Source organism: Mus caroli, unplaced genomic scaffold, assembly GCF_978045245.1.
Source record: "Mus caroli unplaced genomic scaffold, Mus_caroli_1 scaffold_19, whole genome shotgun sequence".
Taxonomy (NCBI): Eukaryota; Metazoa; Chordata; class Mammalia; order Rodentia; family Muridae; genus Mus; species Mus caroli.
The window spans coordinates 32,775,303-32,794,965 of NW_028227274.1; the positions used below are offsets into that span (position 1 = coordinate 32,775,303).

A 19,663-nucleotide genomic window follows, 5' to 3' on the forward strand; every position below is an offset into this window, starting at 1 on the left:
TCACCACCACCATCAAGCAGCAAATGATTTACACTTAAAAATGGGATGAAGTGGGATTTCCCCTCACCTTTTAAGTGTTTCCAGAGCTACTAAAAAACTCTCATTTACAAAAGAGTTGATAAAACATCCTCTGGATGGTACAGGAAGAGAGCAAGGACCACTGATAGACACGCTGCACAGGCAGTTGGGTGCGGCTTCTCTCTCGGCTTCAGAGGCAGACTCTGGCTGTCACTGTCCTCTGGGTGTCTTCAGCAGCAGATCTTCAGCCTGTTGGGTCTTTGCTCCCCGATTCCCTCATTTGTACTGTTTTGTCCGATGATTTATTCCTTCCTACAGCCTTTTCCCTACTTTATGTCCACCTCAGCAGGGGTGAGCTTGGCCAACAGTCTTGAGGAGTGGCATTGGGCTCCACCTTTGCCACTCATCCATGTTAACCTTCTTGGGCATTGTGGTGGAGCAGGGTGGGAGGTGCACAGAGATGCACTGCCCAGCTGCCACGCCGGCACACGGTCTAGCCTCCACCACCCGGAACTGCTTAGGTGCTGGTGCTGGGCGAACAGGACTGAGCAGACATTTCAAAGGAAAGGCAGGAACGGCTGCCACCCTGCTCTGTTCCAGGTCCATCAGGTCTCAACTGTATTACACAGATGTATGCTCAGGGCCCTCCTCATTATCCCAAGCTTTGGTTCATCATAGAGTCTTTAGGGCTCTATTTAGGGTTAAATGCTCATTTTCTCTAAATCTTAGACTCCAACTAATTCACTATAGCTAACCACTCCCATTTCTTGAGCACTAACTTATGTGTCAGCAAGGGGCTACTCCTTTAAAGGTGTTTTTCGCTCAAGTGATTACCATAATCTCGCAAAGTAAGAGAGAGATCAGGTTCTCTCTCCACTGCCAAGCACATGAAGATAACACTGCTGTCCCCATCCACGGGGAGCTAAGGAGTCGGGAGCTGTAGGAGGAGCAGATTCTTCTCTTCCTCTTCCTCCTCCTCTACTTGTTAAAAAAAAAAAAATCCCATTTTGCCTTGCATCAAATTCTTGCCCAGCACATCAGAGGCAGAGGTCAACCTGGTCTACATTGCAAGTTCCAGATCAAACAAAACAAAACAAAAGACAGGGTGCCTCACTAGGAAACTCAAGCTAGCCTGGAACATTGTAATTAGACAAGGCTGGCCTCTAAGCTGGACTTGAAGCTATTCTGCATCTTTGCCTCCTAAGGGCTGTCTTCTTTTTCATTATTTTTTCATTTTTACATTAGCATTTGCTCTAATGTCGATTCTGTTCTTACCAGGCTGCTAATACTGTTCTGGTTTTGTTGTTTCTTTGGGGTAGGGGACAAGGTCTCTTATCCCAAGCTGGACTCAAACATGCCATGAAGCCCTGAGTACAGTCCTACACTTCCAATCCTCCTGGTTTTATGTAGTGCTTGTGATGGCCCCACCAACTTTCGTGCATACAGGCAAGCACTCTACCAAGTGAGCTACATTCCCCAGCCCCACAGCTGTCCAACATTGCTCATTATAGTTAATTACCAACGATTGGTAATCAAACCTTTATGTTCCTCCAGCACCCAGCACATTCTCAGTCTGCCCTCCCTCTTCTGACTCTTCTGGCTCCTTCCAAGCTCATCTGACTCCTCATTCCTCGCATCTCTTTAATGATTCCTTGTCTACCTGCACCCTACATGCTATAATGCCTCGTGGCTAGGTCCTGAAGAACCTTCTTTTTTCTCTCTCTAGAGACATTAAAATAGTTCTCTGACAGTGATGCCCACACTAAAACCCGTAGCTCAAACCCCTTCCTTATAACAGCAAGATCTTATGCAATGACATGCTAGGGTCAATCTTGATTTTCATAATTAATTTTAAACTTAACTTCATGAAGAAATACCTAGGAGATTGATAAAGCATAACTGTGTGTATCTGTAAAGGAATTTTTAGTGGCAATTAGATCAGGAGGGCCCTGCCCTAAGGGCTTAAAATCTTTTTCTTTTTCTTTCTTTTTTTTTTTTTTTAAAGATTTATTTATTTTATGTATGAGTACAATTGTAGCTATCTTCAACACACCAGAAGAGGGCGTCAGATCCCATTACTATGTGGTTGCTGAGAATAGAACTCAGGACCTATGGAAGAGCAGTCAGTGCTCTTAGCCAATGAGCCATCTCTCCAGCCCGGGCTTAAATTCTTGATGGATTCTTAATACAATGGCATTTGGGAGAGGTGATGGAATAGAAGGTAGGTCCTAGTTCAAGAAAGAGGGCCACTGTGAGGGAGGCATGCCTTGGGGCTGCTTCTTCCTGCCATGATAATGTGACACTTCTGAAACTTTGAGCCCAAAAAAGAAATTCCTCATTTCTCTCAGTGTTTGCTCACAGCAAAGGGGAAATTGGCTAGTTATTAACTTTCCTTCTCTGGCCTCGGATGTTTGTTGCTAAAAACAACAAACTATGGTACAGGTTTGGTGCATGGCATGCATGTGGCAGTTAGAGGACACTCTTCAGGGGTTCTCTGGTTCTGTCCTTCCACCATACTAGCCCTGGGGATAAAACCCAGGTTTTCAGACTTGGCAGGAAATGCCTTTACCCTCTGAGCCAGCCAGCTAGCCCATCAAGTGAGTCTCAAATACCTCAAACTTATTTAATAAAAACATCATTCATGATACTTATCTCTAAAAAAAAAATGGCACAACTGTTACATTTCTATTTAAAAACAAAAAAAATAACACCTCTGAGGACCCAGGGGCTTAACCCCAAATGAGGCCTATCCAAGTCTTCTTCACACCCTTCCATCTCTACATCCAACTCAGCAAGTCCTTCAGCTCACTTCTAAACTATCCAGAGGGAAACCCTGGACTTAGTCACCACCATGTCTTGTCTGATCTACTGAAATAGCATGCTTCTTCTTTCCCTATTTCCAGTCTCTTATCCAGATACTATGGTTATTTCTTTCTTTTCTTTTTTTTTTCTAGAATTAATTTTTTTTATTAGGTATTTTCCTCATTTACATTTCCAATGCTATCCAAAAAGTCCCCAATACACTCCCCCCTCCACTCCCCTACCCACCCACTCCCACTTTTTGGCCCTGGTGTTCCCCTGTACTGGGGGCATATAAAGTTTGCAAGTACTATGGTTATTTCTTAAGCTATTCTAAGTCACTCTCTTGCCTAAAATGCTCTGGTCCATTCTACTACAATTAAATTGATACCATCCAGAATGTTCCCTAATGCTCCACACACTGCACCATCTCACACGCATCTGCCTCTCCAGTCTCATCTCCTGTGTCTTGAATCATTTCCCTGACAAACCTGGGGTCCCTTTTGTGCCACCTGCCTGAAATGCTATAATTCCTAAACTTACAAGGCTAATTCGTTGTAGGATTTGAATTCTCTTTCTTTAGCTTTCAGTCCAAATATGTTGCTGAGGCCTTCCTTCCTAAATCACCCTATCTAACATGGTCTCCTGCAGAGACTCATTACCTTGGCTCATCACTTCTCTACAACTTATTATAATTTGTAATGATCTTACTCATATGTTTATCTTCTTGGTTGTTTGCCTGCCAACCTGCACAAGGCCTCCGCTCACCTTATGGAGGCGACCCCTTGCATCTGCTTCTGCTGTTTCCCCAGTGCCTGCCACACAGGCACTCCATAGTCTTGTGAAATGAATCAGTGCAGCAGGAAACAGTTTGTCACGGGCACCTCTCTTCACCACTGCACCATACACAGCATGGCCAATGCCCAACCCAAGACGGTACAACTCAGATTCAGTAAAGGTTGTTTTTCCTTCCTCTAATGTAGAAGGAGGTTTCAGAGAACATTGCAAAGCCAAGAGACGTTTGTTCTATGAAGACTCTAACAGGATGAAAAATACAACTTTTATGGTTTTTATGCCTAAAACTATGCTTGAAGCCAGGCAGTGCCAAGAGCACTCTCTGAGACAACCCTAAGGCAGGTCTCTGCATAGGCCTAGAGCCCACAAGCATTATAGATCTTAGTAGCAACCTAGCCAGCAGGACTAGTGGAAAGCTAATCTCTGCAGCACAGTGGTTTACTGACTCACCTGAAATCTGATAGAAAGCTGCAAGCCTTGTCTTCCAAAGCACACCATAAGATAACTGAAATAACTGCTGCTTTCTGGATGCTGGCTCCTATGCCTCTGCTCCCTGGCCACTGCTGAGCAGCCAGGAAGATATTGTGAAGTAGAACTGGAAGAAGGTAGGGGGAGGCTCAGACAGAAAAGCTGTTAACAGCTGAGAGAGAAGAGGAAATGTCCCAGCATATCCTAGAGGCCATTCCAGGGCAACACTCTCAGAAACAGTCCAAAGGAGGAAAGCAAAGAGGAAAAGTGGAACAAGTGTGTCTCCTTACGGTGTCTCTACATCCAACATGGAAGGCTTTTGCTCTCAAAGGAGCAAGGGCCACCCAGTGAGTGCTCCTACTGTAGACCTACTGTCAGCAGGGTGGACAGGGTGCACAAAACAATAAACCAACACCCCTGAATTATCAAGTGCCTAGGTCAGTACTCTCAAGACACTGGAGTTGGCTTTTTCATTAAAATAAGAATCAGACTGCATGTGAGAGAGAGAAGAGTTCAAAGCGCCTTGACTCACTGAAGTTTATGTGCATGATGCCTTCTGGAGGCAGGAAAAGGTTAGCACGGCTGTCGAATTATATCTGATTACTCTTATGTGACTATGAGACAGGAACAATTGTATGATTTGGACAACTGCAAGTGCAGGCCTAATACAGAGACGGGGAGAAGGAAAGAACTTGCCCAGTTTGGGATGACAACAGATGTCTCCATCGTAACATGAATTAGAATTTTCTAAATGTAAAAACTGCCCAGATCTGCCATGCTGCTTTGTAGGGTGAGTAACTTAACTAAACAAACACATGACCTTTGGTCAGGTGCGTCAAGAAAAAGGGTCTAGAAGTCCTTGCCAACCACATCAAGTTTCCTTTCTTCTCATTCAGGAGATACCAAGCAAGAACAACTTGTTAATTCAAGGCAATTAAGAAGAAAAATAGAAACTGTTAATTCTCTAAAATCAAATCCCTCAAACTGGTTATTAAAAAGTTAGGAAACCTATAACCATGAGGGAATGTGGTGGCTTCTACTCACATACCACGAGGAAGCCTATTTTAACACTGACTAACAAGAGGAAAAGTTAGTCTGAATTAAAGACTTTTAAAGGCAATTTTATTGTTCACCAAGGAAGTATCACTGCAAAGCAGAAGGCCTAACAGGCTTGTTTTAATGACTAGATGACTCATCTGTAATCAGCGCATTAATTGTTGGGATTCAAATGGGTGCTCTTAAAGTACTGGGGAAACAGCCTCTCTTTTAAAGAAGGTTAAACATTCCCCCTATAGCCTTTTTAAAAGATCTATTTTCTTTGCAAGATATTTCTTTCCAAAGACTGTGGAGGCAAACTTCCATAAAACCCTGACAATTTTATCACAAATTCTACACTGTTAAATCTCAAATAAAAATTATAATGCACATAGCTGGTCATGGTAACACATGCCTTTGTTCCCAGCACTTGGTAGACAAAGGCATATCTTTGAAGTTAAGACCAACCTGGTCTACAGACTGAGTCCCAGGATAGCCAGGGCTACACAGAAAAACCCTGTCTCAAAAAAACAAAAAAACAAAAACAAAACAAACAAACAAAAAAACAAAAAACAAGAAAACAAAAACTGGCCACTAATGAATTTGGGTAGCATTGCTAGTATTTCCAAATCAATGTAGTCACTCAGCCTCCTGGTCCTAAGAACAATATACTACCTTCTGCCTCTTTTAAATCCTTTCAGATTATTTTGAAATTTGTCTTCTTGTTGGAGCTTCACCTCGTTTACTCCAGTCTGTAGGTTCATTCGCACATGGGATCCTGCAGGAACAGCCTGACCTGAAAGTCAAGAAGAGAAAAGTTGCATGGGGTAGAGGAACCTTGGTAGGACACTGGGGTAGAATACCTGGATAACATGCCAAAAGGACTGAGCACTTCTTGCAGATCAGAGTACCATGTCCAGTTTACCTTCTTGACCCAGAGCACGCTCTCTCTCTCTCTCTCTCTCTCTCTCTCTCTCTCTCTCTCTCTCTCTCTCTCTCTCTCTCCTGACTCCCCCATTCTGTTCACACTGACTCCTTTTACTGTTATAACAGAATCTGTAAGACCCAAGGCAAGGTGGCCATCATCTCAAGATCAACATCTGCTTAAGAGAATGTGATAATCATGTCTACTTTGTGCTTTGTATCTTCTGTGAATTTGGCTAATAAGCTATGTTGTTATATGCACTGGGAAAATGGTGCGTAGCTCCTCAACTAACCATCAAGACATTATTGTCTTTTTCTGTAACACCCTTCTTGCCCCTGCCAAGGCAGTCCCACAGCATTCAAGATATCCTACAATGCTAGTAAGCATTGTAGCTTATCGCCCTCCTTTTTAAAACCAGGCTCTTTCCCTGCTCACAAAACTGTATGTCTTCTTTTTGGATTTCCACAGCCTGTAAGGTACATAAAATATGTGGCCAATAACAGTTATGAATAAGAAAAGGGAAGCCAGGATGCATGGTGGTGCATGCCTTTAGTCCTAGAACTTGGGAGGTAAACAAAGGGACCTATCTCTGAGTTCAAGACCAGCTTGGTCAGTTTTAGGGCTACACAGAGAAGCCCTGCCTCAAAAAAAAAAAAAAAAAAAAAAAAAAGTAAATGAAAATAAATACACACACACACATACATACATACGTAGCTACTGGAAGGCAGCAGGACACAAAAAGCCAAGGAAGCAGGTAGCAGAGCTAAGAGAAACTGAAAAACTACACCCACTTATCTCAGAGGAACAGATCCATTAGCGGGGGAAACAAGTGTTGGGAATGGATGGGCTATGTGTTTGAATGCACGAACGTACTCAGGGATAGATGACAAGCAACTATGCACTATCACATAGTACAAGTGGAATATTATATTCATTCATTCAATCATTCACAGAAAATGCATTTACCAGGCAACTACTACACAACAGACCTGCATGGCACCTCTAGGAATATAAAAATAATATTTTCTAGGCATAAGAAAATAATTTTTTAAACTATATATAGACTCATCATATAAGCCAGCTAGCCTAGAACTCACTATGTACCCCAGGCTGGCCTTGAACTCTTGATCCTCCTGCCTGGGCCTCCTAAGTGCTGGGATTACAGTCCCATACCATAACATCCCACACAAAGATGAATATCAATGGCTGCAGGATTGAACATTTCATAGACGGTACATTTTAGGAACTGGAAATTTTTTGAAGCAAAAATGATGCTTCTAGACCTGTACTGTGTACAGACCTGGACAGTTTACAGGTTAGGACAGCTTAGTGCTGCTGAGACAGAATAGGCTAGTCCTTAATGCTCCCTGTTTTTCAAAGGTCTGTCAGATGATCCTGAGCCAGAAGGCTGAAGACTGATGCTCCAGCTTCCTGACTTTCTGGGGCTATATGGGTAGGCAGCTGTCTCTACAACTTGTCTTAACTCTGGAAGCTCTGTTAGGCTTCCTATATCTTTAGATAGTGTTGGTCATTCTCGGATTTCTGATGGGGTTGAAAGACTACTTATAGTCTCATAGCCAACCCAGGCTATTTAACATTGAGAGAACAGATTTGAGAGAATGGTTTTCAGATGGCAAACAATCTAAAGCCAGGACATACGTCAGGTGTAGAATCGTAAGTCTTTTAGTTAGGGCACATGACAGTGTTCTATTTTATTGACAAAAATGACGAACTGTTAGGTCTATCTTGTACTTTGTAAATTACAAAATGGTAATAGTGTGCTCAATTTATATTTGAGAGAAAAGTATTGTTTCTTATTAGAACAGAAAGGGGGAAGTGTTGTGGATGGCCCTGGTGATGCCTGTATTTGGATGTTAATTCTGATTTCCCAGAAGGAGTCACATACTCAGGTGACTTCTTTTGAACCTTCCCTCAAATGAATAAAGGGACCAATCACTGGACAAGGAGGCAGGACTTCTGGGTTGGACAGAGGAAGAGAGAAAACAGGAGAGAGTTAGGGCCTTTTTGGACAGGGATAGTGAGAAGGCAAGATGTAGCTACTAGTGTCTCCCTGCTTATATGATGAATCCTGGTGGATTTGACACTGAAGAATTAGATTTATTATGGCTTATAAGATTAGGATTGTGCCAGAAATTGAGATACCATTGTTTCTGACCAAAAAAAAAAAAAAAAAGCTTCCAAAACTGGGAGTAAGTACACATCTCTAATCCTGGAATTCAGGAGGTAAAAGCATGAGATGATTGAGAACTTTTATGAAAGAAAGAAAGAAAGTAAGTAAGTCAGTCAGTCAGTCCATCCCAATACTTGGATTTTGCCTCTGTTTCCTCGGCCAGAGGATAGCCTGCATGTTGGCACTGAGTTTGATTCAGGAACACAAAATGGAAAACAGGCACGGTAATAATGCCAGTAATGCTAATACTCAGAGCCTGAGGCAGGAGGATTTGGAGTTTAAGGATAGCCTGGCTACTCAGTGAGTGTGAGGACACCCTGAGCTACATAGTAAGACCTTTAAATAAGAAGTGCAATCTACCCAGACACTATTGTGGATGCCAACAAGTGCTTGCTAACAGGAGCCTAATATAGCTGTCTCTTGAGAGGCTCTGCCAGTGTCTGACAAATATAGAGGTGGATGCTCTTAGCCAACCATTGGAATGAGCACAGGGTCCCCAATAGAGGAGCTAGAGAAAGGACCCAAAGAGCTGAAGGGGTTTGCAGTCCCATAGGAGGAACAACAATATGAACCAACCAGTACCCCCCTTCCCCCCAGAGCTCCCACGGCTCCATCTGCATATATAACAGAGGATGGCCTTGTCAGTCATCAATGGGAGAAAAGGGTCTTGGTCCTGTGAAGGCTATATGCCCCAGTGTAGGGGAATGCCAGGAAGCAGGAGTGGGTGAACTGGTGAGCAGGAGGAGGGGGGAGGGGAGGGGGGTTTTCAGAAGGGAAACCAGGAAAGGGGACACCATTTGAAATGTAAATAAAGAAAATATCTAAAAAAAAAAAAAATCCTTATAAGAAAAAAGCTTAGTACAAGCTCTCTCAGGACGGCCACATGCACCCAGAGTCTAAAGAGTACTGTCCCAGCAAGAGTGAAGCTTTCTCAGTACTAGCGCCACTGTGGCAGATTCTGTGGCGCCACTCTGGCTGCTCTGCCTCCAGCCAAGGCACCAGGGAAACAGCACCCTGGGATGTGCCTTCCCCTGCCTGCCATTCCACTGCAGCAAGGAGTGTCTGAGGCTCTGGCTGAAACACACACAACCTACAGTACATCTAATGATCTCTTGACAAAAGGATGCTCAAGTCAGGGCAGAGAAATCCTTCCTTCCATGGAGGAGCTGTTAAGGAACTGTGCCTGGGATCCATCCACACTGGGGAAAGACATCCGAAATGAAGGAGCCCCGTGTGCAACAGTGCTCGTGATCCAGGGAAAGGCTGGACCCAGACGACTGGGAAGCTGTGGGGCTCCTATGCTGCTGCTCTGTCCTGGGACAGAGAATTCAGACTAATGAGTTAAGTATGATGGCACATACCTGTAATCCCAGCACTTGTGAGGCGAGGGCAGGGGAACTGCCACAAGTTCCAGGCCAGTCCGGGCTTCGTGGTGAGTTCTAGGCCAGTATAGGCCTGAGTAAGACTGTCACAGGAAAAATAAAAACAAACAAAAGTCCTAATGACCTAAGATGGTTTCAAAGAGTGGGGAGGCTAAATTCTGGCAAAAATAGAGAAGTGGCAACTTCTATTCCTCACAGGGAATTCTTTAGTATCCCTCTCTGAACATAGAGGGGAGAGACTACGTCACCCAAAGAGATCTCAGACTATCAAAACAAACAGCACAACCCAAAATAGCAGTTTTTTCTCAGCTATACACAACACAGACCACCCTGGATTTGCACTCCTGCTTTGCCATTTCCAAAACCTTCTCTCTCCTCTCTCCTCTCTCTCCTCTCTCCCCTCTCTCCCCTCTCTCCCCTCTCTCCCCTCTCTCCCCTCTCCTCTCTCCTCTCTCTCCCCTCTCCCCTCTCCCCTCTCCCCTCTCTCCTCTCTCCTCTCTCCCTCCCCTCCCCTTCCCCCCCCTCTCTCTCTCATTTTATGAGATAGGTATCACTATGCAGCTCTGGATATCTAGAACTGACTATGTAGACCAGGCTGACCTCAAACTCACAGAGATTTGTCTGCATCTGTCTCTTGAGTACAGGGACTAAAAGAATGTAACATCATTCCTGGCTGATAAGTCTAATAACATTCATTTATTTGTTAATTTATGTTTTTCAAGACAAGTTTCTCTGTGTAGCCCTAACTGTCCTGGAATTCACTCTGTAGACAAGGTTGGCCTCAAACTCAGAGAGTCACCTGCCTCTGTCTCCCAAATGCTGGGATTAAAGGCATGAACCACTACTGCCTGATTAATAAAAATTATTTAAAGGGAGAAGAAAATAAAAAACCAAGAATAAAAACAAATTCTTTCCCCCAACTTTCCATAGTTGCTTTTGTCCAGACTATTACCATTTTTCATCTGGACACGATCTTAACTTCTCAACAGAGTCCCCGCTCGTGTGTGTGTGTGTGTGTGTGTGTGTGTGTGTGTGTGTGTGTGTAGACAGGGGGTGGGGGGGGTGAGATCCAATGACGGCCTCTTCAGCCTTGCCCCCGTTTCCCTGTGCTCCACTCCATGGAGAACATAATGCCCATGCCACCAGCTGTCCTCTTGCCTGGAAGGCTCTGTCTGGTGCTGGCCCCTTCTCACCCTCCCAGCCTAGCTAAGGGCCACTCACTACTCTGAGCCGCTGACTCCTCAGACCCCATCTGTCTTGTCCTAATGGTTTCATGGCTCTACCAATCACTTTCTCCGGCATGTCCCACAATCTATATTTACAAGTTTATATTCTCATCATTTTCTTCCTAGGGATCACCTCACGGCTCAGTATTACAGTGAATGCTCAATGGTTATTTGTTAAGCAAAAATTTTAATGCAGAAAGAGAAATCTTTACTGATTGACCGATTTTTACTAGAACAAATCGATTCATAACAATTAGTCACATTAAGAGTTATTCTTAGCCGGGCAGTGGTGGTGCTTTCAATCCCAGCACTCGGGAGGCAGAGGCAGGTGGATTTCTGAGTTCGAGGCCAGCCTGGTCTACAAAGTGAGTTTCAGGACAGTCAGGGCTACACAGAGAAACCCTGTCTCGAAAAAAAGAAAAAAGAAAAAAGAAAGAGAGAGAGAGAGAGAGAGAGAAAAGAAAAAAGAAGAAAAAAAAGTTTTTCTTGGTAGTAAGGAACTAATGCTTAAAATAACAACAATGATCTTAAATTTTTCTGATCTTGGTCTCAGATAGAAATGGCAAAGAAAGAGCACAAATAAGATCCAGACCTCAGGTTAGACTGTGCTAAGATAGCCCTGGAAGAAAATAGCATCTTATGTGAATAATTACTTTATTTGGAGAAAATTCCAAAATTGCTCTTTTCACATGAGCCACCACAGGGGGTAAGAGGAAGCACAATAGCACGGACTCAAAACACAGGTTAAGTTCACTTAATCTATGAAACCAGTTGTGGCAGCAGCTGCAGGGGCAACAGAAAATACAGCATTTCAAATGTTTCCACCCTGCTGGGAAAAATGCCAAGTTGGAGTGTGATCTGACCTGCATCTCTTAGCTTATGTAAAGGAAGAAAAAATAGCAAACAAATCAAGCAAGCACTGGGAAAGAGCAGAGACTCACAAGACAGCCTGAGAAGGAGGAGGGCTTGGGATGGAAGCTGAGACAAGCGGCAAAAGACTGGGATCCCAAACCCATAAACCCCAAATCCTACACGGGCTGTTGGCCCACCACTGACTCTCTAGGACCGGATTCCAAACCTTATGGTCCCAGGCCACAGAGACTTCATTTCTAAAGACAGCTACTTCACACTTCACCTCCCCTAAGACTGTCTCTGTTTTCTGTTACAGGCCAGGACCCAGGGGCAGAACAGGTGTGGCAGACTGCAATACTTCAACAGTGTCTGCCCTTTGCTGCACCATGTGACCCTGCACTTCTTCCTAACTCGGTAACTCAGGGCAGAGTGTACCTTCCAGTGGACTTGGCTTAGGACATGCTTGGCTAACACATATGCCACTTGGAACAGGCTTTTATCCCTTGGGTTTCTATTATCACCCTGAGGAAACCTGCCACTGCTAGACCTCTGTCCAAAGCAGAGGAGAGACCATGAAGCCAACATGGATGTACACTACAGGCTGGAGGGAGGACACACCACATCTAGCTACAGCAAGCCTTGTCAAGCTATCTCCAGAAATTTACTTTGAGCTATTTTTAAATTTGTTCAAAAAAATGGAAAGGACAGTACAGTTCCCACATGTTCCAAATGCCCTTTCCCAAAGTTAATATCTTATATAGTCACAGAAAAATTAATAATAGTGCTAAGTAATTAAAGACCACTTTCAAACCTTACCACTACTAGCCAGTTCTACAAGTTACTGGATTTTGTTTTATTCTTTTTTTCCTTCTTTTCATATATATAATTTGTATGTTGTATGCATGTGTATATGCATGCTCACAAAGGTGTGGCTGCATACGTGTGGAAGTTCAAGGTTAATATCGGAATCTTCCTCCCATCCTACTCTTTAAGCCAGGCTCTCTCAAACCCAAAGCTCACAATGAGGATCATCTCCGTTGCTAGGTTACTCAGGAATCCCTGTGTATTAGTGACTTTCCTATTGCGATGATAAAACACAACGAGCAGGGCAACTTATCAAAAGAAGGGCTTATTTGGGGGTCCATGGTACTAGAGGGATAAGAGTCCCTTCCAAAAGGAAACTGTGGCAGCAGAAAAAGCTTCCAACCCCTCACAATTGAAACCACAACACAGGAACCTGAGAGAGCAAACTCAAAATGACTCTTTGAAACTTCAAAGCCAAGGTGACATACTTTCTTCAGCGAAATCACATTTTCTAATCCTTCCCAAATGGGCACAAATCAGGAACAAGGTATGGAGGATGTGTCATGCAAACCTCCACCCACACACAGCCCTCAAGGCCCAAGGCTGGAATTGCAGGGGAGCCACCATGCTCATCCCTATTTCCCTGGGTTCTAGAGATCAGAGCTCTGGCTTGCAGAGACATCTCTATAGCTCAAGAGTAGTAATTGTGCTGCTGCTTGAACTGTTTCAGGTTTAACAATTAGGAGGACTCCTTTAGTTGGCTCTCAGGTTATTCTAATAAGTAGCCTGGTCCTCAACAACATTTTCTTTTCTAAATATTTCTTTCCTTCCTGGTACCATAGTTCCATGTTCACCTTAAGTTTCATTTCTTATTGGGGAACAGTGTTCAGAAACCAAGATTAATGACAGAAATGTTCATTTGTTCTAGGGAGTCATTGCTCTTGCACCTTTGAGGGACACAGACCCCTCCCTAATCTGTGTACAGAGTGGTACACACAAACACACACACACACACACACACACATGCACACACCTCTATTTCTGTTTGTCCATGAATACATGCTTTTGAGATAGGGTCTCATGTAGCCCAAGCTGAAGATGACTAGAGCTATTGGTCCTCCTGCTTCCTCCTCCTGAATGCTGAGGTCGCAGATGTGTGCCACCATGTCTGTTTTATGTTGTGCTGGGGACTGAAGACAGTGCTTCATGATTGACAAGCACTCCACTAGCCCTTATCTATACATATTTCAAAACTTACATTTTTTTTACTGATACTACAGACTCCAATCTAACATAACAGAACCCTCTGTCTTACTTTCTTTATCTATAACTATTTCTCTGGCCATGAGAAATCTGGCTTTCATTATCTGTGGTACATTTATAATACATTTAATGATACAATGTAAAGCAAACAGTTTCCAAAAATGCCAACCTATGGGCTGGAAAGATAGCTCAATGAACAGATATGCTTGGCCCAACCCTCATATACCTGGGTTCAATCCCTGGGCCCCACCTGGTGAAAGAAGAGACCTAACTCCTACATTTGTCCTCTGACCTCCATACATGAGCCATGGTATGTGTACCACATGTCTACATGCATACACACAATAAAATGCTATGAACAAAATCTTAATGCCAACCGCTATCATTATGAAAAACACATTTACCACACTAGATCCCAGCACTGAAGTGCAGTGCTTTGTCTTTGTCTTCATCCACACTCAGGCTGTCATCTCTTCCTGACCCTCTCTGGCATGATTATATCATTAAATCTATAACAGGTGGCTCAGTTTTGATATTTACATTCCTTTTTGTGGTACCACCCCTCTCCGTCCTGGCTCCTTTACCTGCTTCTCTGTGGGTATATGAAGGGTACCTGAGCTACGACTAGTTCTAAGAGTTGAAGCTACATAAAAGGACTTACTGTTGCTTTAAGCCACCCAGCTTTGAAGGATTTTGTTTACAGCAGCATCTCACCCCAATGGTTCGGAAACATGGGAATTAAGAACAACTAATAATGATTCCTTTTAGTATTAAAATGTCCTTTTGCAAAATGTGATAATGATGAAGACAGATGGTAGTTGGCTGTTTCTAAACTAAAGTCTTTAACTCAGCAAAGTAAGAGGTAGGCTTTGGTCTGCAGAATTTTCTTTTGAAGTTTTTCTGCTCCATGGAACACCATAGACTAAAACCTGCCCCTGTGCTCTGCCTGTCTTTCTAGGGGTGTGTGGGGATTATTTTCCCCATTTACTTTTCATGAGTGAACTTGATGGTAGAAGAAGTATCTCTCAATACACTTGTTGAAATTTTTTATTTGCTCAGATAAAGAATTCTGTCCTTGCCGGGCGTGGTGGTGCACGCCTTTAATCCCAGCACTTGGGCCGCAGAGGCAGGTGGATTTCTGAGTTCGAGGCCAGCCTAGTCTGCAGAGTGAGTTCCAGGACAGCCAGGGCTACAGAGAAACCCTGTCTCAAAAAAATAAAAAATAAAAAAATTTAAAAAATTAAAAAAATTCTGTCCTTTTAATCCCTGCGTAGCAATCAGTTTATCAGATGTAATCTAATGACTGCAAATATTTCCAGGGGCCAGAACCTTTGAGTTCAGAGCCTAGAAACAGACCCAGGAAGGCAGTTCTGGGAAGGACAAGAGAATAGAGTCAGGAAGCCTGAGACCATGAAGCATCTAGGCAGAAGGACCTAGGAGAAGAGCAGACAAGAAAAGGTGAGCCCAGGGGAAGGAGACAACTGTCTATGGGGGAAGGTTGGTAAAGAGACGAGTGAGAAGGGTCATCTGTCAGAACACAGGGAATGGTAGGGCCTATGAAAAGTGCCCGTTCCACACGCAGTCAAGTTTGCACATCTGAAAGCTAAACAAAACATAACTATAAATAGAATTCAGCCCACAGATGCCAATTTGTCACTGCTGGAAAAGACATTTCACCCATTAACAAATGTTGTCTGGGGCTGGAGAGATGGCTCAGCACTGGCTGCTCTTCCAGAGGTCCTGAGTTCAGTTCCCAGCAACCAACCACATGGTGGCTCACAACCATCTGTAATGGGGTCTGATGTACTCTTCTGGTGTTAGTCATATACATATAATAAATAAATCTATCTTTTAAAAAACAAAACAAAAAAAACAAAAACAAAAAAATCCCAAATGCTGTCTGACTCAGTATTGTCCTAGCCCTTCCTAGGACCCAGTGATTTAAATTTGTCCCTCATGGATTCACAACTGCAGGGACCTCCTCAGATGATAAGGCTGTGGCATCACCTGGCTGCCCAGCCTCAGCAGACACAGTGCCAGATAAAATGGACGTTCTTGTGCCTGCCTGTTAGCAGATGCTTTGCTGTTTGTGGCTTCATGAGGGAAGAGGTATGTGTGTTCTGTGGGCTCCTGCTAAGAGATTCTCTACTGCAGGGGTTTCTAGTTAAACCTGGATACAGAGGCATAAAACTGTAAGGGTGGCCCCACTGGCTGTATGTCATGAATACTTACAACAACAAAAAAGGAGGAGGAGGAAAAAAAGATGGAGGCCCTGAGCTCAAATATGCTGACATCAAGATAGAGCAATGCTTAGGAGTCACTGCCTGCCCCAATCAGAAGCAGGGACCAAAACCACAGGAACAAGATATGCCTCTACAGGTCCTGAAAATCTAGACTCCAGGCAGCTCCCCAGATGCTGGTCTCCACTGTAACTCAGGGTACACGGTCACACACTTTAGCAACATGGGGGTATAAGGGGCCATTCCAGTGAGTCTATTTCATACCAGCCTACCATTGGCCAGGCTCTGACCTTGTGACTTTTGAGTGTCTGGGATTCTAGCTGAGCTGGCTAAGCACAACTGAGGCCTTGATCAGATAGCTTCCTTCTTGCTCAAGGAACTCGATTGCAAGGAGTCCCTCTTTCGTCCTCCCAAGCACATGTAGACAAGGTGACCCACTAAGCAGTTGGCAATTGGGCTTTTGACCTAGCACGTCTACCCACTATCAGCAAGAGAGTTCTACCTTCAGTGTTGGTAGCAGGGTATGTCACTTAGTGTGAGACTGTTCAGTTATTAAATTCATTTGTTGTGTGTTGTTTCCATTTCATTGGTGTGTGAACAATAAGCCATGCATTTTAAAAAGACAACTGACCACCTGTGACGAGACACATACTGCCATGAGCCTGGAACTCTGCTACCCAGAGGTAGCCAGTGAAATTAACCAAATCTTTCTGAATCTTTGCATTCTTTTTTTGTTGTTGTGTGTGTTTGTTTGTTTGTTTGTTTGTTTGAGGCAGGGTTTCTCTGTGTAGCCCTGGCTGTCCTGGAACTCACTCTGTAGACCAGGCTGGCCTCGAACTCAGAAATTCACCTGCCTGGGATTAAAGGCGTGCGCCACTATGCCCGGCTGAATCTTTGCATTCTTATTTATCAAATAAAAAGAATCTGCTTCTCCTAATGTTTCTCTCTTTGTAGAGGACAAATGAGAAAAAACTACTCAGTGTTCAGAAGTAAAATGTACTTCAGGAAAGCAACCCGAAAGCCCCCAGAAGATAAATGTCAACCCAGATGAAACAGACTTTGTTTTGCAAGTATATATTAAGAGTAAAATCTTCTCATTAAAGAACTGAATTTCTGAAGAGCAGGGACCAATTATTTGGGTGAACATCTCAGGCTCAGCTCTAGGGCACACAGTAGGCCTTCCGCCACACCAGACAGAAAGGAATAGAAAGAATATGTCATAGGAAGTAACACTGCATGCTTCACCCGCCACTAACTCTCTAACAAGGGTTGGTCAGCCCTGAGACATCCCAGGCCTGGTTGCCATGACTACCACAACCCTCTCCGCCTGCCTTTGCCTTTTTATTCAAACTCCACACAAGCCCTGGCAAGGTCTCTGGCTGCACATAGATGAGCATCTCTGTCTCCAAGGCACAAGCTGAACAAGTGACTGAAGAGTGTGCACAGATCTCTCGGGCACTGAACCCGAAACTGTACTTTGTGCTCTTGTTTTTTAAATGAATTACAGACTTTTTTTTTTTTTTTGAAACAACAAACACTTAATGAGATATTCTGGGTTGTGGTTATTCTGACACATTTTTTTAAAGAACTAAACAACGTCAAACCAAGTAAAATGAAAAATTTCACCAAATTGATATTTTTTTCTGTAATCTAAGTCATAGAATCTAGACTCTGCACGAGGCCTTACAAGGGCTGAGCTGGCTTCAGAGCTCTCTGGGCTGCAGTAAAGCCCCTGAAAGAGCTTTCTCATTGACATTCATCATTTTCCCAGAAAAAAACCTCTAAAACCCTACTGCTGTGCCCAAACCAATGTCTCCTTTCCAGACCCACGGCTGACAGATGGCCAAGCTCTGCCCTCACAGAATTCACAAAGGCAAGCATCTCTATGATGCTATGCTTGGTTGTCAACTTGACTACATCTGGAACTAACTCAAAACCCAAGTTGCCGAGCACAACTATTGAGGAACTTTTAGTTAACTGGATTATTTAGGGTTGGGAGACCCACCTGAAATCTGGATCATGTGAGGTCAGAAGATCCTCCCTAAATCGGGGCCACACCTTCTCCTGGCAATCCATATAACGGGCGGTCATTCTAACAGTCCTGTTCCTTTAGAGAACCTTCATTAATACAATCTCCAAGGACAAACACTATATAGTTACTTAGACCATTTCTTGTTGGGGCTGGGAAATGGCTCCATGGGTAAAGGACTTGCTGTGCACATATGATCCCCTGAGTTTGGACTCTAGCACTCACATAAAAAGCTGGGAGTGGCGGTGGGCTTCTGTGACCCCAGCATTGGCAGGGGCAGAGAGAGGAGGATCCTGGAGGCTCATGGGCCAGCCAATCTAACCAAAGAGTGAACTCTAGGTTCAGTGAGAGGCTTTGTCTAAAAAACACGATTAGGGAGCACAAGGAGCAAAAGGTCATCAGGCTAGTCTCTGTCTGCCCAGACACAACAGAGCCTCGACTTGGGGAATGGATATGAAATAAGAAGACTGAGCAGCAATAAGGACCAGGAAAGCGATGAGTTCTGCCACTGTTCCAGAGGCATTGCAACACAAAGGCATCTGACTCTCTTTTTTTTTTTTTTTTTAGATTTATTTATTTATTATATGTAAGTACACTGTAGCTGTCTTCAGACACTCCAGAAGAGGGTGCCAGATCTCATTACGGATGGTTGTGAGCCACCATGTGGTTGCTGGGATTTGAACTCTGGACCTTCAGAAGAGCAGTCGGGTGCTCTTACCCACTGAGCCATCTCACCAGCCCCGCATCTGACTCTTAAGCACACATAATAACCTTTGCAACAGTCCCACATTTAATAATTTCAGGAGTAAAACAAAGGAGAAGGAGATGAGGAAGGCAAAGCCGCCCATAATGCACCTGTACTTAGTTCCTAGCCAGCTCACTGCTGTGCTCTCATCTCTTCCCTTTCTTACAAGACCAGGCAGGCAAGACTAGCATGTGCCACTGAGCCTCATAAGCTGGGCACATGGGCTTTTACACTCATGTTGTGTACCTATTTTCCTGGTAGTGTTTATCATTTACTGCCATATCTCTTTGTAAGATACATTTTCCATCTACTCCTTGTTCCCTCATCTTTAGAGTATCATGAACTTACCCAGACTTCACTGGAGAGAGAGGAGAAAGGAAAGAGGGAGTGGGAGGGGAGGAGGAGGGGCAGAGAGGGAGTGTTAGAGTTAAGGAAATTTAGTTAAAAAAAAAAAAAAAAGGAGAGGAATCACCCATAGATCCAAGGCAGTGGGGACTACAGCTACACAAGCATGGTTCTTTTGGCCTCTAAGACTGCTTCTAAACTATCCAGTAAAATAAAGACCATTTAAAAACTTTTACCACAACTGAACTGTAACAACAAGCTTCACTTCATAATGGAGAGTTGAAAACCTGACAACCTGGGAGTGAAGGCGTTAACTGTGTCTGCTCCTCTGGACAGGGTCTGGGTTCTGCAGTCGCTCATTTTCCAAAGGAGACTCCTGAGGACTCCGCAGTGCATGCCATTCCCACCCAGGCACAATTTCATTAGCAGCTCATTAGCAGGAGTGACACAACCATTTCTGACTCTTGTTTCTCCTAATATTTATTGGTTAATTGACACTTTAAACACAGGTTGACTGCGAAACAGTACTAAACCTGCTCATTATCA

General features: G+C 43.8%; 1 protein-coding gene across 2 annotated transcripts in view; it reads right to left on the bottom strand.

Moving 5' to 3' along the window:
• The window catches only part of Sil1 (SIL1 nucleotide exchange factor), a 236,064-nt gene that overhangs the window by 74,433 nt on the left and 141,968 nt on the right, over window positions 1-19,663 (bottom strand). For both annotated transcript variants that reach the window (XM_021150502.2, XM_021150503.3), the window contains one exon: window positions 5,791-5,911. In XM_021150502.2, the coding sequence (XP_021006161.1) occupies window positions 5,791-5,911 (121 nt within the window). The remainder of the gene's footprint in view (window positions 1-5,790; window positions 5,912-19,663) is intronic.